The 22,040-nt window shown below is 36.8% G+C and overlaps 3 protein-coding genes across 5 annotated transcripts; 1 reads left to right on the plus strand and 2 right to left on the minus strand.

The window, feature by feature from the left end:
• Window positions 1-106: 106 nt before the first annotated feature.
• Window positions 107-5,218, minus strand: LOC106143183 (UPF0430 protein CG31712). Of its 3 annotated transcripts, none has more exons than XM_013345205.2 (5): window positions 4,948-5,217; window positions 4,707-4,866; window positions 4,245-4,445; window positions 3,276-3,359; window positions 107-2,891 (listed from the first exon to the last, which is right to left on the minus strand). In XM_013345205.2, exons 1-5 carry the CDS (start codon window positions 5,100-5,102, stop codon window positions 2,730-2,732), a joined length of 762 nt encoding a protein of 253 aa, XP_013200659.1. In that variant the 5' UTR covers window positions 5,103-5,217; the 3' UTR covers window positions 107-2,729. The 3 variants fall into 3 exon arrangements, 1 of the variants encoding a protein (XP_013200659.1); XR_001228885.2 differs by having other exon boundaries at window positions 2,837-2,891; window positions 3,738-4,445; window positions 4,948-5,218; XR_009656945.1 differs by having other exon boundaries at window positions 2,828-2,891; window positions 3,276-4,445; window positions 4,948-5,218.
• Window positions 5,219-6,128: 910 nt separating this feature from the next.
• On the plus strand, window positions 6,129-8,167 carry LOC106143163 (mannose-P-dolichol utilization defect 1 protein homolog). Its single transcript, XM_013345180.2, has 4 exons — window positions 6,129-6,361; window positions 6,487-6,685; window positions 6,981-7,185; window positions 7,829-8,167. Exons 1-4 carry the CDS (start codon window positions 6,271-6,273, stop codon window positions 8,078-8,080), a joined length of 747 nt encoding a protein of 248 aa, XP_013200634.1. The 5' UTR covers window positions 6,129-6,270; the 3' UTR covers window positions 8,081-8,167.
• A 407-nt stretch (window positions 8,168-8,574) lies between these two features.
• Window positions 8,575-21,409, minus strand: LOC106143162 (tetratricopeptide repeat protein 14 homolog). Its single transcript, XM_013345179.2, has 19 exons — window positions 21,276-21,409; window positions 20,788-21,096; window positions 19,270-19,346; window positions 18,744-18,866; window positions 17,540-17,760; window positions 16,007-16,147; window positions 15,225-15,901; window positions 14,628-14,863; window positions 14,077-14,246; window positions 13,224-13,364; window positions 12,996-13,067; window positions 12,543-12,725; window positions 12,106-12,190; window positions 11,645-11,749; window positions 10,967-11,190; window positions 10,283-10,462; window positions 9,676-9,921; window positions 9,260-9,379; window positions 8,575-9,093 (listed from the first exon to the last, which is right to left on the minus strand). The coding sequence occupies exons 2-19, from the start codon at window positions 21,086-21,088 to the stop codon at window positions 8,925-8,927; spliced, it is 3,471 nt and encodes a 1,156-aa protein (XP_013200633.1). The 5' UTR covers window positions 21,089-21,096; window positions 21,276-21,409; the 3' UTR covers window positions 8,575-8,924.
• Between the last annotated feature and the right edge of the window lie 631 nt (window positions 21,410-22,040).

The raw sequence follows: 22,040 nt of genomic DNA on the forward strand, positions 1-22,040 counted from the left end.
TATTTTTATCGTTATTTTGTATCATGTTGACAACAACTAAATGATCTACTAAAAAAATATAACATTAGTACCTGCCAAAAAATAAAACTATTTAAATTTTGTGGACTTCATTTATTTAATAAATCAAGGATTAATACTAATGATTTAGTTCTTTATTAGAATGAACACGAATTTGCTCCAAGACTGAAAAAAATGTTTACCACATAATATGTTGCAGTATAAAAGTAGAACTAGAATCTATGCGTCTACGACTTCCCATACAAATCGGTCTGCTGAATGTTCGATTTGTGTGACAAGTCGGATAAACTTCCTAACATATTTCATAAAAATTTAAATTAACGCTATGGTACCGGCGTGAGCGAATTTCTTTTTAAAAACGGTGTATTTATCACTTACACAAACACCTTTCCATAGCCGCTTAACTAATATTTGTAAAACAACACACACTTTTTTTACATATAACTCTCAACATTATGGTTTAGCGGGCGAATAGTGCATGATTTAAAATCATTTTTATTGACACACTTTTATAATGAGTTATATATAGGAAACTTAATAGCTATTCTTAATCTTATGGTAGAAAAGTATATTAACTTGCCAAAGTGAGATAAGGAGTATGATCGATGTAAATTGAGTGACGGGATAAGGAACAGCGTGTGATGTGAAACAAGATATAGTAACGGCAATAGGAACTTGGAAAGGATGAATGAAAACAGGTTGACTAAGCAAATATACATGGTAGTAAATGGTAAATGGAGTTGGAAGGCCTAGACGAACGTACCTTAATGAAATCAGGGACGTTCTGGCGCAAGGAAAGCTGAAGCATGAGTGGATGAAGCGAAATAAGGTAGTAAGGATCGTGGCGTGAAAGATGTAGTCTCAGCCTACCACTCTGGGAACGAGGCGTTGGTTATTTCATGTATGCAAAAACAAAAAAAGGTATATAAATATTTCCATGTGAAAAGTTATATTGCTAAATTGTTTTGTTAAGTTACATTGCATTGCTTTATAAAATTAGAGAGAAGGAGAGAATATCTCTCTCGGTGTTAATCTCGACTTTGTCAATTCTAAAACAGGTCGTACATATCCAATTGTAAAATTTAATGTTTCTTTGTTCTTCTCTTTACAAAAACCGCTGACAGAATAATCCTACGCTAAAATTAAACATATTTACATAGACTTAATGCTAAATGTTATAAAATAATTATTACACGAACCATGTTATCGACTTACATACATACATACATATAATCACGTCTATATCCCTTGCGGGGTAGACAGAGCCAACAGTCTTGAAAAGACTGATAGGCCACGTTCAGCTATTTGGCTTAAGTTTATATAAACAACTTTAGCACTAGAAATTATTTGTTTGAATTCCAAATTCAGTTGCCTGATAATTTTTGTGAAGGTATAAAGCATTATACAATAAGGACTATATATAACTACAAAATCTGCGTGCAAATAATTTTATATCAACATAGTATTGAGACTTTAAATACCCAACTTTTAAAACCATAGCAATCTTTTAATCAGTTAACCAACAAAAACTATTAGCCGGTTAACCACAAAAAAAAGAACATTTTTTTTAATGAAAAATGGGTGTAGCAAGTTACTGCTATGGCTCCTAAAGACTACGTACCGGACAACAGATGTTATGAATGCACTAGCACAATACATATATGCACTTGTTACTGAACGTGCATTTTGATCACAGGTTTAGCCAAAAGCTTATTTCAACTCATCTTAAACAAGTGTACAATTATTTGACACCAGCTTAAAAACTATTTCACTGACTTAAATACGTATCTATATATACACAAAAATATTAATTAAATAGATAGATATCTATCAATCCGTCCAGGTTTCGTTCTGATAATAGAATATCTGCTAGAATTAGTCCCAATTGCGACCTCACATCTCCTATGACTACAATCGTGTATTGTGTGAGTGTGGTTTTTTCACGAAGCGATTTCCGTCTAACCTCCGCAACTTTGCAAGGGTGGCTAACCCATATTGGATGACTTAACAAAATATACAATTTGTGATATCTTTTCAATAATATGTAGTGATGAGCAACATTATTTCATTTACTAAATAAATGCACTTGCTTTTGATCTTAAAAATAATATAATATCGAGTAAAACTGCTTCACAATTTTAGTTTTTGTAATAAATTGTAAGTCGCAAATTTATCATACTTTAATGACACTTGTCCCATGGGACTACTTGGAAAAAATCGTCTACTTTTCCCAACGTGGGACAACTGAATGGGACTAGTGGGGTAGACCATTTTATTCCACATTTAATTGCAATAAATAAAAAAACATTTACTATACCATTGCCAGTCTGTCGTCTATACGTCATTTCGGTCATAGATAGAACCCTAAAAAGAACATTTCCTTATGGTTAAAACAAAAATGGACTGCCCCATCAAAAGTAAAGTGTATTTTTTTACAGTTTCGTCTTATATTGCCAATCGATAGCAGACTTCTGACAGAATTTTTTGAACAGAATACTACCGATTTATAATAATTGTATTGCAGAAATAAAAATTTATCGATAGCTAGCTAGCTAGAGGCTACACGAGACATTCTTTACAAAACTCAGGACATAAATAGTACATTCAATTTATAAAAACATAATGTTAATGATTTATAATCTGATATCTATGCTTTACAACAACTTTAAGTTCTGAAGAATTTCTCTTTCCAGCAATAAGTACTTATTACATTATAAAGGTTTTAATGAAAAAGATAGTTTTGGTCTCGAGTTGTTTTTTCCAAGTATTTTCTTTTGTTCCTCCTTTACTCTCTTTTCCTGTTCTTTTTTCAGCTTTTGCCTTTCTTCATCCATTTTTCTTTGTTCTTCAATCATCGCTAGCCGTTCCTCAGCCTGTAATGTGACATAAATAAATATATGAAACTTCCATTAACAAGGCATAATTGGGTATATATAATAAAAACTAGCTTTCGTTCGCAGCTCCGCTCGTAAAAACTAAAATTCCCAGCCCATATCCTTTTTTAAGTTCTAAACTATTTAAAGTTTCATCAAAATCAGTTCAGTGGTTTAACTGTGAAGAGGTTACAAACTTACTTTGACATTTAAAATCGAGACACATCATTCTCCGTCTTTTTTAAAATACTTTAGTTAATTTCATCATCAGTTACAAAAATGCCATTATAGTTGTGTGAAATATAACATATTATGTACTTAATTAACTCTTGTTGTACATTCTACTACATTTATTTAAATGTATATAAAATATAATATACTCACCAACTTGCGCTGGGCTTCCTCAATTTTTTTATTATTTTCTGCCATGATATCCTCCAACTCTTTCCTTTTACGAGCTTCTTCCTCCTGTTTAACAGAAAACCAATGTTAACCTAATACTTGATTATACATGCAAAAAATAAATAAACCATTTGAAACTATAAAAATATTGTATGCAAAATAAACTCTGTCATGTTTTTGTTTTACCAATATCACTATGTGAATTATTTTCTTGCATACATTGATGAAATTTCTTACACAGCCATAATTTGTAACAGTAAAAATAATACAATAAAAAAATCGTGTACAATAAATTAGGTCATGATAAGGTTCCTATAGGTTCTTAAAAAAACATGTATTTCAATATTTTGATCATCATATCAATAAAATTCTCCACCATTTAGGAGAAAACTGCCTATTGTCAAACTGAAAATGTGTTATACAAAAAATAGGTTCAAGAAATACCTTTATCATTCACGACCGGGTCCTCAAGCTGCGTCTCCATTAAATTCTTACGGCTCGTTGATCTTGATCAGTCTTCTGACCTGACTTATAGACTACGTGACTGCCAAGCACAGTCAAGCGAACAATTTTAAAATGCTAGCCAGTCGCCTTCAAGGCAGTATTACTATATTGCAGAACATAAGTCCGCTTCATTGATGTGAATGACATGCATGTAGTGGGAATGTCAATTTAAAACAGGCCTCAGCGGCAGTGAGTGACAATGTAAAAAGAATTTAACAACAAAATTCTTGTAAGCACTCGAACTACACCTGACTGGACCTTTAACATGATCGAAATAATACTTTCATTAGTTACTTTGTAATAAAATGTTGGTAAAAAACATTTGATTTTACACTTAGTGTGTTTATAAGGTGCTGACAAGGTTCCTCGCAAGGCGAGGGTCATGTGTAAGAGCAATGTGTTCAGGATTGCTGTTGCACATGACTGGTAGAAGAATGCACCAGTTACCTGACGGGCAGCTTCCTCTCGGCGCTGTTGTTCTCTCTGCCGTTCCAATTCTTCCATCATCTCTTTCTCCATCTTGCGCTTGGCCTCTTCAACCCTTTTAGCCACTTCTTGTTCGATTTCATCCTTCCTTTTCTCTAACTCTTCTTCAACTCGCTTCTTAACTAGAAGCTCTATCCTTTTGGCAGCCTCTTCTTCAACAACCTGCAAATTAAAGAAATATTAAATTATTAATTTTCTTTCATGTAAACAGCACTAACTATAACACAATATATGTATTCAATGTTGTACCAAGCTATTTATACATATAGTTAAGCAGGTGATATTGTTGAACAGTTAGAGCGGAATGTAAACTAACTTTATTTTTATATTTTGTACAGATTCACAATATCCAACAGGAGTGAAGTTGTTATATTTGTTTTGTTTATATATGTACTTAAAGATCTAAATTCTAGTTGTTCTTACCTTCTGTTCTGCCTCCCTGACACGTCTTTGCCTCTCCATTTCCGCAAGTCTGTCTACCTCATCCATCTTATTGCGACCTTTAGACTTCTTCCTACGACTTCTACTGCCTTCGAAAGACACAACACTGCTACTGGACGACGACACGGAATGGGAACGTTTTCTGAAAGTTAAAAATTATTAAAGATGAATAAATAAAGAATTACGTCATTAAATAGATACAATCTTTTAGCAAATGTTTTACCTAGATTTAGAGCTCCGTTCTCTTGATTTCTCGGCATGTTTGGAACTCCTACTCCTTGACGAAGAACGATCCTTAGATCGGCTCTTCTTTCGCGAATGTTTACTGCTTTTGTGGTGACGCCTAGGCGACTTACTCCGAGACCTTGATCGGCCCATTTTTACAACATCAAATGAATGGAATTAATTTAATGTATTACACTAAATATCGCCCGCAAGAGTAAACCTATTTTGTTTCAATGTGACAATTGAGCCGTCGCCATATTTAAATTCAGTCTCGCCAAGCCAATCAATCATTCATTCTTTCATTCATTCCTACATTTTCTAAAATTGTGGAACCGCAATGATCTCATAAGGAAGGTTCCTTCAGACAGCCTACAATTTTATTGCTTCGTGGAATTAAACTGTCATTGTCAGAATGTTAAGTATTGCCAAATTGTCAAAGCAAATCGATACGACCATGAATCGATATCTCTCACCAGTTGCCAACTCAGGGATTTTGTACCCAAAATTAGGGACTTTTATTATGAAAAAGGTGATATTCTACTAAAGTGGCTCAGCACAGCATTCAGTACCAGTGTGCACTGTGTCAGCCTCTGAGACAAGGTTTTATATTCGAACTAAGACTACCACTTAAAGTTCAATAAAACAATTATGAAAAATTTACTTTAAAATTTTAAATTTCTGCGCGGGACTTCTCACGTGACATCTTTTAGAAAAAGAGTAGCCTATATTATTTCTAAAGGTTTACTTTACCTGTGTACAAAATTCCAGTCAGTACAAAAGATCAGTGGTTTTTGAGTTTATTCGTTACGAACATACATATCTTTTCTCTTTATTTTTAGTGCGAGCCATGTGGTTCCCGGTACTTAAGAATATAACCACTCCATCTCTTGAGAAAAGGAATACGCCAATATATCACACGAAATTTTATTCTATGTTGCATGTCATGCTCTAGGTACCTACTTATGCTATAGGTATCAGATGGGATAAGAATCGTTTTGTTTAGTGTTTAAGTTAACCTGACTTGCTTTTTCAAAGGGCCTTCCGAGTTCTTGTCACATCATGTGACCGGGAACACCAGGAGGAAGAAGTCGTCTATAACCTTTACATGAAAGACAGAGCTAAAAGTTTTATAAATTTATCAAAATTTTGGTAAAGGTTGGTAACACTTCGTCTACGAATATTTCGTTCGTTCGTTTCAGGACTTCAGGTACTGGTTGCCGATGGTGCGGTATTTCTTACCTATTTTGTATTCTGTTCGAAGTTATGTTTAAGTAGATTTCATTAACTAAATAAAAACTTTTGGTTTGAATTAAATGATAATATGGCTGCAGAATTTCTCAAAGGTCTTTTGCTATCGTTATTGTCACCAGAATGTTACGAAGAGTATTTCACGAAGTACAACTTTCTCGACGGTGATTATATACATTACATTTATTTAAAACTATATGAGATTGCATGAAAATGAAATCATTGTAATATAAAACATTCTTATTCCATTACTAGTAATCTTATTAATTTTCACTTAATATCTTTTCAGTACCATGCTTCAAAACAACACTAAGCAAAGGCCTTGGTATCGGCATTATAGCTGGGTCTATATTGGTGAAAGTACCTCAAATCTTGAAGATCCTCAACAGCAAAAGTGCAGAAGGCATTAATTTTTATGGTGTTTGCCTGGAATTATTTGGAATAACTGCAAACTTTGCATATAGCTATGTCATGGGCTTTCCATTTAGGTACATATGTCTCTCCCATCAAAAATAGAAATCAGTTCTATGGAATTACAGTTCCTATGAATCTCAGTAAAACTTTAATGCCATTAAAAGTATCTGGAGCTTTGGTTGGCTTCCTGAACCTAACCCTTATTATATGTTTATATTGAAGAAATGTTATTGCATTATGGGACACATAAGTTGATCCTAAATAACTATGGTCTGAAGTATGACCACCAATCATTTGGATGAGAACTAAAAACATAATACATTTTCTATCTTATTATATAACTTTGTTAATATCACACTTTGTTTGCAGTGCATGGGGTGAAGGAACATTCCTAGCAATTCAGACTGCTATAATTGCTGCACTAGTCTTGCACTATGGAGGCTCTTCAGGGCTGGCCACAGTGTTTCTAGGAGTGTACACCGGAGCTGTATCTTCATTGATAAGTGGTTACACACCTACTGATGTTCTTTGGTCCATGCAGGCTGCCACTGTACCCATCATTTTGATAGCTAAGGTATTTATGCAGTTTTATACACTATGTAACACTGTTAAGATCATTGTAGCATCCAGTATATTATTATCATTTTTTTAACTAAATAATTGGGATGTTTGAATGTTAGTTTAACATTATAACTATACAATCACAGTTTGCGCTGTGAGCATATAAATGTCCACATTCATGTATTGGATATCAATATTTATATAACTACAATGATAATGACTTTATCTAAATCTTTGCCTATTCTGTAATTGTACAAGTAAAGCAAAGTCCAAAGGTAGTCAACATTTTTAATATGCTTCAAAATGAAATAGGATTGTTATGTTAATTAGTGAAAACCAGTCTCATGCATTATTTATCAAAAATGTTGCTTTGTGCATCTTTTAAACGGTATTTTGAATCTTTTGATAGAAGTGTATAGAAAGCCTTCAATGATATCTGGGTCATCTCCCATACATCACAGCAAGACAAAACAAAAACCAATTTTTTTTAGAGCATTCATAATTGCTAAGACCGTGAAATTGCAGAAGTTACCTATTTGAAATAGCTTGTAGCTTTAAGTGCATTATTATACTAGTTTCTTGTCCCAATGGAAACTGACACAAGATTCAGACTTTTCACTTTGGCTATAACTAATCTTGTGCTTTAAATTTTTCAGACAATCCAAGTAGTGACAAACTACAAAAACGGCAGTACTGGCCAACTATCTGCCATAACTTGCTTACTGCTCTTTGGTGGCAGTATTGCCAGGATATTCACCTCTATTCAAGAGACTGGGGACTTCATAATCATTCTCACATACTGCGTTTCAACTGCAGCCAATGGCGCGCTAGTCTTGCAACTGTTCTGGTATTGGAATGTGGACAAGACCAGCAAGAATAAGAGTAAGAAAAAGAAGAAGCGTACATAAGTATAAGAAGACAGTTTTAGAGCAATTACTAAGATCAATTAATTTACAATTGTATTGATTTGCATAATAATATATTCTTTTTTACAATATGGCTTTTTATTTGAATTACAGCTTCGATTTAAAAAATTTAGCGCCACTTACAAAAGGATACAGGTTTTTCGCAAATTCCACAGGAACTATAGTTTTTACCGGGATAAAATATCCTATTTCCTTCAATTTCAAGAAGGAATGCTTCAATAGATAACGCGTGAAGAGAAAGGTAACAAACATACTTTACTTTTACTTACGCATTTTTAGTTGGGATACATATGTAATAGATTATAAGTTAAAAATTTTACCTTAAGATATTTAGTAGTTAGGCTACAAAAACAGGTCATGCAATATCAGCATTATTCTGAATAGAAGTGGTTATGACCAGCTTTCGATTACTAAACACATTCTAATAAACTTCAACAAGGTGTTTACTTCTAATACAGTAAATGAAAGAACACAAGTGATTAAAATTTCATTTATTTTATGCAATTTGGTTAATGCCTTACACATTACAAGGAACAATATAATTAATGACTTTTAACAAAAGTGTGGCATTGAGCCCAAACTAGGAATGCTTACATTTACCTATCTTACTTTAAGTTCCCAAATCAAAAATATGAAGCATTACAATATGGCAAAATAAATGTAATGAAATTCCCAATTCACAATACAAAACGAATACAAATATCGAGTTGGGAATGACTCGCTGCTATTTGTACCAAATTATGTACACTACAAATAAGAAGTGGAAACAAACTCGTGCAAAGGTCCCTAACCATAGAATCTATGTCTAAGATTGCAGTGTAATTGTTTATTCTTTAGGGGGCTGTTCAGGGGCTTTCTCCTCAGGCTGGGGTCTTTCTGGCTGCTCGTTGCCATCAGCCCACTTGCCGTCGTACTCCTTGCGGTCGACGAATCTTTCTTCTTCATACTCGCCCTCACTGCGGTGGCTGTCGCGCTCGGCAGAATATCTGGAGTAGCTAAAACAAAAATTACGAACATTATTTTCAGAAAGGCCACTCCACAGATATGAATAACTGCTTTCTTTATCAAAACTGCAGTCATTTTCCTTCATGTAAGGATCTGCCTTGTGACTTTAAAGTAAATGTAAGAAGAAAATAGTTTCAAAATGTGTTACCAACTCACCTATCCCTATCCTTGTCCCTCCTCTCGGGGCTGTAAGAACGGGAGCGTCTGGTCCTGTCCGGCGAGCGGGAGCGCGAATACCTCCCTCCGCGGCGGTCACGAAAGTCGCGGAATCCACCTCTGCAAGGCAAAATAGTAAGAACCTTTATTACGTAGGCAGTGGTCTTTAACAGGTGCCTATCTTGACGTGATCTAGACTGGCGGTAATTAGGATTGGGAAATGACAAGGTAAACAGTAAACACTGTTTATTTACTCTTATAGTGTGTAAACTAGGCAATTTACAATTGCTTTCAATTTTTTGATGTTAACCTCATACTTTTTGTGGAATTGACTAAATCTCTGCAATCACCTTCCCTAAATTTAAAAACCATAGGCTTTGTTCATGTAAAAACCACAATAACTACATGGAACTCACCTGAAAGGTCTTCCTCTCCCCCCGCCTCCCCTCCTAGGCCTGAAGGGTCTGCCCCCCCTCTGCCCCCTGTCCCTCCACTCGGGGTTGAAGCGCCTGCCATCGTCCCGACGGAAGTCGCCCTGCCCGCCCCTCCCCCGGCCCCGCCCGCCGCCGTTGTACGTGTGGAAGCGGGGGCGGTAGTACGTGCCGCGTTCGAAGCCGCCGCGACCGCGCCAGTTGCCGCGCCGGTTGAACGTGCGGCGGAATCTGTTTATAAATTAACATTTAGACACTTGACTTCCAAAGTTGAATGCAAGAATCGACTTTTTCTTGAGAAAATAATGCGGGAGTCATATTTTACTAGAAACTAGCTGTGCCCGCGACTTCGTCCGCGTGGAATAGTTATTTTGGGCATCATTGAAGCCCTCAAGGATAAGAATAATTTTCCCCGATATTTCTTCGCTCCTAATAGTTGCAGCGTGATGTTATATAGCCTAAATCCTCCTTCGATAAATAGTCTATTCAAAACAAAAAGAATTTTTCAATTCCAAGCAGTAGTTCCTGAGATTAGCGCGTTCAAACAAACAAACAAACAACTCGTCAGCTTTAGATAATATATTATACAGACCTGTCGGCGGAGCGGGAGCGCGAGCGGGAGCGGGAGCGGCTGTAGTAGGAGCGGCTGGCGTCGGAGCGCGAGCGGGAGCGCGCGGAGGCCGAGCGGCGGCGGCGCGGCGACGGCGACTGGCTGCTGGAGCCCGAGCGCGAGCGCGACCCCGAGCGGGAGCGGTACTTGCGCGGACGAGACCTGGAATGGAGAATTCGATAAGTAAACAAACATATTTTACAGAGATATAAAATGTAAACTTCTTTCTGCTCTCGGACACTTAATTACATACTTAATTTTATATAACTGAAAGGCCACATTCAGCCATATGGCTTTATGATAGAATTGAGATTCAAATAGTAACAGGTTGCTAGCTTACCGACTATAATATGAATCCCAAGTTTATAAGTTTATCTTTTTGTCGCCGTATGCTACGTCCATGAGAAATATGGTTCTATTCTAACCACAGGATCACAAACGCTAGCTAAGATCTTTTAAATTTATATTTTGACTGACTCCCTTAACAAACGATTGTCAGATTGGATGAAGTGAAGATTATACAGATTAATCAGCTATCATAGGATCATTGTCACTTAAAGATGAGGCGATCTTTTGATATATGTGCTTCTGGACTGCTTTGGGGGTCTTCATCTAAGTGTTTTGACATCTGAAAGACTCGAATCTTTTGCTGAAAGCACTACATACCTGCTCCTAGACCTCTTAGGCGACCTCCGATCATCTTCTGAGGAGTTGGACGACCTTCTTCTGGGTGAGGGTGGAGACCTGGGTCTCCTACCAGCCGGCGTGGGCGGCTTGATGCGCGTCACGAACTGTTCAGGACGACCGTCGCCCACAGAGACCGGAGTCTCACCTTCTTGAGCCAAACGGAACGAGCCGAACTTGTCAAGGACCACGTTGCCTTTGCGCACCTGATGGAACGAAGGTTTTTAATGATGTCATAATCCTAAGTTTTCTTTTTTATTTATACATATAAAACACAACTATTTTATGCGTCTTTCTAATTGATAACTCGTATTGTAAGTATAATTATCCTGCACATCCAAGCAACTGTTTGTGTATTACCATTATCCAATATGGCTTATGTTTATCTGCAAAGGCCGTGCAAAGAATTTGCTTCATGTAAAAATTTCAAGAGAGGTGAGGGCGTAACCGTGACTAACGCCAGGGGGAGAAGTTGATAGGTTTTACAGCCCATCGCCTAAAATAACAACCCCAGATTTATTAGCCTTTCCCTCGATTGACTTTTACAATTTGCACGGGGAGAAACGACACAAGTTATGTTTTTTTTTGCTACCAAACTATTATGCAATGATGATGAATGAAATGAATGAATGAAAAAAAAAATGTAATGTGTAAACTCACAGGCGGATGCTGCTCGGTGCCGGGCGGGTCTGGCTCGCGCTTGGCGGGCGGCGGCTCCTTCATGGCCATGGCGCGCCGCACCGACACGTTCTTGTCGCCCGCCGCCTGCACAAACAGACACACATACATACATATATCACGTCTTTATATTTTACATGATGACATATCAACATAAGTCGCGAGAGCAAAAAGTTTAGAAAAGATAGAACTGAATCGTTATTTATTTGTTATTAACAAAGTGGTATAGATTAACATGACAAATGAAACATATTCGTTTTAAAAATCTTTGTTTAGTTATTAAGTGTACATCAGAACCATCTGGTTCGGATATACTGGGCAAGAATTTTTTTAAAATATAATGCATCTACCCAGTGAAGAGATTTGAAATAAAAAATTATACATGCAGGATTAAAATGAAACTAAGTACCGTAAATAATGATTAAAAACAATTTCATATTTACCTTATTTGGTTCTTGAGAATCGTCAGAACTATCTTCGAAGGCATAGCGTTCTTTGTAACTCTTAGGAGCTTCCTTCTTCTTCACACTAAAGAAAAAAAAAGACATTAATGTTAAATTTCGAAAACAACCAATGCCATAGTAATTTAGTAAGGAGAGTTGATCAGATCGTTACTGGCCTCAATGCCATGACCCTCATTGACATCTTGGGCTTCTCTTATCGGCGGTAATGTGGTTCACCAAGCCTAGTGTTAAACCTATAGATACAGCAAAGAGCCTCACAAGTCTCTGAAAGCACTCTGGCTTTGTTCCACTAAGTTTTCTCAAGTAATGCTTAGAGTTTTGTTCACCAGCGACATTTTACAACCAGGGAAAACGTTTTGCGAAAGACGTATTGCGCCTGAGCCGTAAAGATTTATAGATACATGAGTGACACTCACGAGTCCTTGACAGCGCTCATGGACATCTTCCACTTGGGCTTCTCCAGCGGCGGCGGCGGCGCCTGGTCGATGGGGCTGAGGGACCCGCGCTCCCGCTTGCCGAGCACTTCCTTCTCCACCATCACGTGGTACGCGCTCAGCTTCGATTCTAGCTCCTCCAGGCCTTGCATTTCGTCGATTATCCTGGTGGTGGTATTTATTAGGTGATACAAAAGTTGTGTCATTGGTTGTATAAAACCTATAAATTGTACCTCCTTTTAAGCAATGTAATGCTTTCGACAGAGGCATTGCTCTTTCTCTCATCATAACCATGGCCATATTAATAACCAAACAAACAAAATGTTCTATAAGATTGCTTAATTTGCTTACAACACTTAGTATGTGATAAAATTAAATATCGAAAATTTTTAAAACAAAGAAACTTCATTACTTATTAAGGTTTTAAATAAATACCTCTTATCATGTTTTCTTTCATATTCGCCATCTGAACTAAGATCCCTCTTTGATTTCCCTTTTAGTTCTTTCCTGTGAAACATTAAATTTTATATAGTTGTCCATATACTTTTTCACTTTTCACTGAAGTCGAAAAAATTGTATTAATTCGTAAAAGGAATATCGATTTCAAATCAAAGGGAGAGGGGAAAAAAAACCCATATTTTTCATGACTATTGACGTAGTTACCTGATAGCATCCCTCAGCTTCTTATCGCTAATGTTCTCCAGATCCCGAAGGCTGTAATCGTTGGAGCGCGCCAATTTTGCTTTGCGTTTCTCATCTCTTTCTTGCTCCTTGCGTTTGCGCTTTGACTCCTTTTTCTTCTTTCTGAAAATTCAAATGTTGAATTAAATGCAGCTCGTTTATTAAAATAGCAATGCTATGTTGAATTTACCAGTTAGTCATCTGTTTGAAAAAATCATGTAACTGAAATGTAACTTGAAAGCAACTGTCATATTTGCGCCATGTTAAGGGTGAAATAAGCCAAAACTCATTTAATTAATTTATTATTTTATCTTGAATCTGTGTGGTTCCCGGCACCATTACAAAAAAGAATAGGACCACTCCATCTCTTTTCCATGGATGTCGTAAAAGGCGACTAAGGGATAGGCTTATAAACTTAGGATTCCTCTTTTAGGCGATGGTTCTATCATTAAGCCAAATAGCTGAACGTGGCCATTCAGTCTTTTCAAGACTGTTGGCTCTGTCTACCGCGCAAGGGATATAGACGTGACCATATGTATGTATGTATGAATCTTAGTGGTTCTAGCGGACACTACATACTGGAGAAAGAGTTGACCTATGCAATGAAATAAAAGTGGGGAAAGGGAATAAAGAAAAAGAGTTGTTAAGATAATACATTCTTGTTATACATGCTGCTGTATACAGTCATTACTATGGATTCTTCTGTTATCTATAAGGCTAGCAACAGCAACCAGTCACTATTTGAACAAAGACATACAGCTGAATGTTGCCTTTCAGACTGTTGGCTCTGTCTACACCATAAGTGATAAAGACATGATTATATGTATGTACGTACTTGTCCTTCTTCTTCTTTTTCTTCTTGTCATGTTCAGCACCTGGCTGCGGCTGCTGGCCCAGTTCCTGCATCTTGCGGTTTCGTTTGTACTGAGCTGTCTCTTCCAGGAAGTTGCGCACCTTGTCCTCATAATCAGAGTCCTCCTTTGTCATCTCCAAGAATTTCCTTACCTGATCAAAATATTTTTTAAGTTAAATTTTGATGTAATTTTTACGCGAGTAAAGGCATCATGAGAACGTGCATAAAGAGACAACTAAATGTGCAAACTTGAGTCTTGGAATGTTCAACTAATGAATCATGCTCATATTGTGCACCCGACAATTACCTAGGAAATACGCAACCGGGAGAAACTCCATTACATTATCCGAGAATTATGATGCATAGATACATTAAGCCTCTTTCCCGATGGGATAGCCAGATACTGCATCTCTCCACTCGCAATAATCACGGCATACTTTTGCTTCATTGATGTGATGATCAGGATGATGATGTTATTCATTTCACATACATACTTCATAAAGGTTTATGTGACGAACAGTCTTAAAATTTACCTTCAACTCATAATCAATATCGGCTTGCGACCTTATCGGCACAGGGTTGGCCTCTTCCACGGGCGGCGGCGGTGGTTGATATCCGTATGGGTGGTTGAATTGAGAGTTGTGAGTCCTAGAGGCGGAGTCGGCGTCACCGAGCATCGCCATTCGCTTGCTGAGCGGCGAGAGCGAACGCTGGCGCTTGTTGTTGGACCGCGAGCGACGCTTCTTCTTGCGATTCGGCCCTCCAGAATCTGAAAGGGTCAGACAAATCAACTTCACACTGAAAATTGCATGATTTTAAAGAGCACTGCACATGCTGTTCTTATGGATAGCTTAAAAGTATGAGTATCAGCGAGATGGTTAATGGTAGAGAATTGGATATAGTTTAAAAACAATACTGCATAGACATAGAAAAAAAGGCGGACAAAGTTTTAATATACTATCAATAGTATAATATATACTATCAAGCTTGATATTTTTTTAGGACACATTGACACTGACTAAATCTATCTTTGTAAACATACACTAAACATGCTATAACGGGAATCTATAAAAATGCTTGCAGTCACATACATACAATACATATATTCATATATACAACAATATCCATACCACTAGAATCCGAGGAAGATGACGACGATTCTGAAGACGAGCTGGAGCTTGAAGAATCACTGGATGACGATGATGAACTACTTGACCGCTTCTTCTTTCCCTTACCGCGTTTCTTCTTCTTTTTCTTGTCCTTCTTCTCAGTCAAATTCAACAGCTGTTTGAGAGTCTCCTTCATCTCAAATGACTTAGCACCGGTCAATCCAGGTAACAACAATTCAGCTGGCTCTATCAACGGCTTCACTGTCGAAGTCTTACTCTTTAGGAAGTCCAAAGAATTCTGGGCTTCCTCATGAAATGGTATGATTGCTAGACAATCTTCATAGGCCTTTTGTGCTTCGGTAATCTTGTTCTCATCCTCATAACTGCGTCCAAGCGCAACCAGTGTTTCACCCAAATATTTCCTAGCATTAGCGTGATTCGGATTCAACTTCAATGAAGTTTCAAAATCTTCTATGGCTTTTTTGAAAGTGCCACTGTTAGCATAAAGTGCTCCTCTGGCAACTAAGCCTTCCACGTTCCTTGGGTCAATGCTAAGAGCTTTGTTGAGACATTGGAATGCCTCAGAGTGGCGTCCTGCTTTGAAGTGCTCGATGCCTTCGGCAACCGAGCGGAATGCCCACTTGCTGGCTTGGGCTTGACGAAGCTCGTCGGCGTATTCTGTAGTCACAAATCCTCCCCTGCAGAATATAAATTATTTGGTTAAATGTTATATTAAGTGGATAATAATTATAGCAAAATTTATAAACTTTGATATTTTTTTAGTTAGTTTATGATAAACTTACCTCAATGATGCAAAGTTGGTGCAGTGCATATTGGCGATGCCAAGTAGTTCTGAGAGATATTGGACGCAGTTGGGGTTATTGAAGCCTGGACTCTTCTCCAAAATGCCTTCATAACTCTCACCCTTCATATCCACTGTTTTCCTATAGGGAACAAATCACAATTAGCAACGCGAACTACCAGATAATTGCTATCATTTCCTCTTTATTATTCATGAAGATAGTGCTTTATGAATAGACTGTAATTTTGAAAATTTTCATTGAATGAGGCAAGCATTAAGCCTATAAGTCTTTTTTTAATGTCACACATACGTTTCCTCACCTGTTCCATGGAGCTGTTCAAAAAATGTTATTTAACTTGTATATATTTCGTTCACACATAAATATTACATCATTTATTTAGGTGGTGCCTCCGCGGCTATGTGACATTAATATGAGCAAAGGGTCGGCTACCGTCACAGTGTTGCGGCCGTGGCCGACCATCTTGGGAATCGTTGCTACACCTAGAAAAGAACACCCTATAATAGAGGAGGGAGGTGCATCCATTGGCCAGTGCGCCGGCGCGTCCGATGAGAATATTGAGAACCGCGTCTTTGATCCTCGAAGCCTCACGTCAGCTAAATTGATAACGTCGGTAGCTAGTCGTTTCATTACAAATAAATAACTCCAACATCCAATTAATTGTCATTATAAAAGTCCAATCATAATGGTCTCAGATATTGCTGGAATATTAAATATTAGCTTTAATACAGAATCACAAAGCCTGTTAGAGATCAGAATGTAGTGACCCTAAATATGTACTGACCTTATCCATAATTACAAAAAAAGGTGTAAATAAATTTCAAATATTCTGCAGAGATCCCTCATGAGAACCAAAAGATAGTGCTATTGTTTTATCTTCTATTTTGTTGTTTTATTTAATTATCCAGTATCATTTTCCAACTCCTAAACAACATCATGCAATATTTCTCACATAGTACGTGAAGTGTGATTTTGTACTGAAAAGTGATCAGAAACCAGTGAAAACATACATCCAACATTGAAGTATTTTTTTTTACCAAATACCTACCCGTGTGCACACAAATACTCATATTTAGCTGATTTTATCCAAACACTTGGTATTTTTTACATTTCTACAAAAACAGTGGTTTTGTTTAATACAATTTCATTCATTGGTTTATACGAATTTATGGTATGATTTGGATTAATTTGTCTTTCTCTTCAAATATATCAGCGACCTTTTTATGTTCAGAAATAAATAGCTCCTGTATTCCATTAAAAACTCCATTTGGTTTTCAAGTGACGTCTAAGTATTCCAAGCATTATGTCTATGTATTCCAAGCATCATTCCTTTAATTGCAAATTGTTTCCGTTCATATCAGAAGTAATTTCACAAAAATACCTTCGATAAAATAGCAGTCAAGGTATCACAAATAAATAAACACAAAACGCAGCAGTGTTCAATTGGCAACTCCTGTAAAAAGTGTGTAGCACCACTGTGATTAAAAAAACGATATAATTTAAATCTGTACATACTTGTAGACCAATGGAAAGTCGTCAGTGCTGAGTAGTCCTAGCGGTGGTTTAGGTGGGGGGTCATCTGGCCCACGAGTGACTCCCTTCATGCCGCAGACCATTTTGTCCGTATCGGGGATCACTTCAATAACTTCACAGCACACAGTGTCATTCATGAGGTAGTTTCTTGACACATTTTTCTTGTCCACTGCTGGTATGATATTCGAAACTGGTAAAAATGCCTGTGTAAAGAGAAAGTTCTATATAAAAGTAATTGCATATACAAATATTGATATGTTATAACTCTTTTTTTAAGTAAAAAACCAAATTTGATGGAAGAGATGGTCAAGATTCCATAAACATGACAATTATAAACAGGAAAGTTAATTTAACCATTTAAAAAGGAAACAATATACTAGCGATCCGCCCCGGGTTCGCACGGGGTACCCGTGTTTATAGATATAAACAATGCTCAGAAAACCCTCTTTCCAACATTTCAAACAATAACATATCCAATCACAACATTCACAGATTAGCACATACAGACAGAAAAATAGAGGGATTTTATAATATGTAGTGATAACCTTTCCAAAAATTCTGTTGGAAAATCATACATATATCATCATGTCATTTACAATATTGGCATGGATTACAAGTATCCACTGTAACAATACGTCAACAACATTAGAATGGCCACGTCAGAATGCTGAGCAGCTTTCTACAAATGGAAACGAGATTGTAAGATGTGGGCGGCGAGCAGGCATCGCATTAAGCAATATGATGAAATCTTGCAAAACATGGTGCAATAATTGAAAAGTCGTATATTTTATGAATGATTTTAAAATAAATTTCTTTGTTAGATAATGATACATGTAATTTATAGTAACTTGCTTATTACTTGATATAGTTTTGTACCAATGTTTATATAACATGTCCTTTTCCCTTACAGAGTAGATGGACCCAACAGTCACAAAAGGACTGAAGGCCAGATCCATGGTGGATGGCTTATTGATGGAATTGTGTCTCAGAAAATAACCTTGGTCTAAAAATATATTGACAAGCCCACATTATTTCAGAGTCAATAAAATTTTGGCATGAACTTATTTAATCCTTTAAATTCTTCGAAAATACATGAATATAAAAATTCAAGAAAATAGAATGGCCATACAAAACATATGGAAGAAATGGAATCCCCCTATATCTATACTGTATAAATAAGTCGTACCTTCACATTAATATCTGCAACATATCTGGAAGTTGGTCCGGCTGTGCATAGGACCTTCAACATCATTCCTGATGCTGTTCTGTTGATTACAGCCCCTATGATCAGCTCTCCTGTTCGAACATTCTGGACAGAAAAAAATATAGTTAAAAATTATAGCCATTAAATACAGCTTCACCTGTTTTCTTGATTCCACTGCGTTGGGAATTCCCATAAAAAGTAGCATATGTTACTTCTAAGGGTTTAACTGTTTGTATGCTGAATGTCATCAAAATTGGTTCAGCAGTTTATGAGTGACACACAAAATTCCTTTCTTTTTTAAATAAGAGAACTTAAAAAAAAAATATCATAGCAACTGGTATGCTGGACAAGATAGTAATGCCTTACATTACATTAGGATGCTTTGAGTGATGACAAGAATGATTTGCAACAACATTCTGCTCATAAATTCAATTTTCCTTCTCATTATTATGTTACCGAAATATTAGCTGAACCAAATAAATATGCCAAAGTGAATATAAATACTTACATCAAAAAAGTGTCTCAGCCTTGCAGATTTGTCAACATTCAGGAATGTTTCAAAAGGTGGCATCAGTGCATACAAATCTAAAACAAGAAAAATATTTTTACAGAACCACTGTTTATTTTCAAAATAATGGATACTAATGTTAAGTGAAAGTGTCCAGTATGTGTCCTGAACTAGTATAGAGTATGGCAAATGACATAATAGTAGGTACCTACAATAGATCCACAATGTTCATAGTTGTAATTGATTGTGTCTATTATATAAACCAAAAGACAGGAATATAGTGGGCACCTGTTTCAGTAATTTTACTGAATTAGGAATGTTTGGATTTTTATCTATATTTAGGTTTAGTAATTATTTGAGTGTCAACATCTGATATAAGAAATATGTCATGCATTAGAACTGATAAACATTTACGACATTTTACATTCACATAAGTTTGCTGATCTGAAAATATATCTACAAATTATGTGAAAGTCTGTTTGTTATGACAACTGCATAGATTTTTATAAAATTTGGAATAGTAAGAATTCAAGCAACATGAACAAAAAGGTTAAACTCTTGAAACGGGCCACCGCCGGAGGGGTGGGGAGGGGGCAGGGGGATGGGGGAGGGGTTAACACCCCCCCCCTCCCGTGACCCCCCCTTGCCGGAAGCCTATAGTTTTTTTTTTACGAATTTTTAAAGTTTTCATATAAAAAGTGTGCTAAAGGTCATTAACCGCCAGATGGGCAAGGGGGTGGAAAGTCAGAAGGGATGAAAGGGGTGAAGGTGAGTTAAACCTAACCTAACCTATACGTACTGTCTATTATACTTTTTTACTCAGTTTGAACGCTCCGCTCGCTTCGCTCGCTCCGCTTTGGTGGTTTACACCAACCTAACCTAACCTAACCAAACCGAGTTTGATATGTGACTAATTTGTTTCTTTTCATTGCGGGGGGCTACCGCCCCCCGACCTCCCCGTGCGGGGGGGCTGCGCCCCCCTGCACCCCCTGCTGTCCGTTTACCGACAGCTACTTTCGAAGTCAGTAGATAAGATGACGGTAGCACATAACCAAAACAGTGGATTGCGTTCTGTTCATAGTTAGTGTCTTTTTTGTTTTTACTTTTAAGCAAAGTTTTTGACTATATTTTTAGTGCTAAAATATATTAATTAATGTGTTGTACATGTTTAATGGACAAACTAATTATTTAATACTAAATTAACACAGTTTACAATGACAAACCGAAAATATTGCGTTGTTTAGTGCAATTTTTAAGATTTTCAAAAATTCGTATAAAAAAAGGGGGGGCTTCCGGCAAAAAAAAATACTTTGGGGGGGTCATACAAACCCTCCCCCACCCTCCCCACCCCCTCCCCAACCTCTCTGGCGGTGGCCCGTTTTAAGAGTTGAGCCAACAAAAACATACATAGGTAGGTATTTTTGGTAAATAAATAAATAAAAAGTTACTAGGTACGTACATGAAAACTAAGTATTGTAAAAACATAGTTGATATGCAGTTAATAAACAAATAACTTACTGTCTTCTGGTGCAGGCACATCAGCTGCCAAGCTGGACGATGATGGGGCTTCTTCCTGAACTGTAGAGTCAAATAAAGCATTGGCTTCCTTGGCAATGAACTGATGAAGTTTCAATCGCTTCCCACGGTCTTGAAATGTTAAGTGCTTGTGTCTGAATTGGTATACAGCGAAATCCAGTCCATTAACTCCTATCTTAGCTAGGTCATCCTCTCCTCTCTCTGCTTCCCACGTTTTTTGCAACTGTTGACCATGATAGTTGATAGATTGCGCCACTAAGGACGCATCCAATGTAGGTTCCATAACGATATCTGTATGATCAAAAATACACCGTTATTCAATGAAATGAAACATTAATTTTTTGAAAGCAATAAATAGGTAATATCTTCGATTATGTACAATTAGTAAGTAATGCCGGCGCCATGTTGGTAAAGTTTAAACATGTGTGGCGTGTTTATCGAAGGCTGGAAAACGGTAGTAAAATACGTACCTTTGGAAAACTAATCTTATGTAAAAAAAATATTAATCAAAACAATATTTTTCTCCTTTAGACCATTTTCTTTATACTTAAAAATAAACGTCACAGAACAACACCAAACTCGACAAAAGCAATCGATCGAGGACTAGAGCAGAGAGCTGTAACAAACTGTATGTATTCGGTACTGAGTAACGGGTACGCGCTCTGGTACCGAGTAACGAAACGTTACTCTCGAATGTATTTCGTTAATCGCACGATTTCGTTACTCGCATTTATTGTATAATGGGTTCATTTCACGCATGCGCACATTGCGCACGCTTATTCAAAACCGTACGTTACAATAACAAAATACAAAAGAACAATGACTATTAATGATTGTTGCTAAGGGAACGATATTATAATTAGCGATGAAGCTTAAAAAATAGTTTTTGATTTGTTTAACGTTATTAGTCGTTAGATTTTTGTTCTCGAAATGTTTTTGTCATTAAATAAGTTTGACAGTGTTGCTTTTTCATTATAATTTAGAGATTCTGTCAATACTATTTACTCAATACTTCATTTGCAGTTCGACACCCGTATCAAACTATACAAAATACGAATCGATTCGTTTTGTTGGGTTATACTGAGGTATCAAAAGTAACGAGTAACGTAACGATACGATAGTAACGAGTACTCATTTTAAAAGTAACGAATACATACGGGTTGGCTTTTTCTCGTTACTTTTACACCTCTATGAGGACGAGGGAACGAGCGAGACGAGAGAGACGAACGAACGAA

Source organism: Amyelois transitella, chromosome 2, assembly GCF_032362555.1.
Source record: "Amyelois transitella isolate CPQ chromosome 2, ilAmyTran1.1, whole genome shotgun sequence".
Classification (NCBI taxonomy): domain Eukaryota; kingdom Metazoa; phylum Arthropoda; class Insecta; order Lepidoptera; family Pyralidae; genus Amyelois; species Amyelois transitella.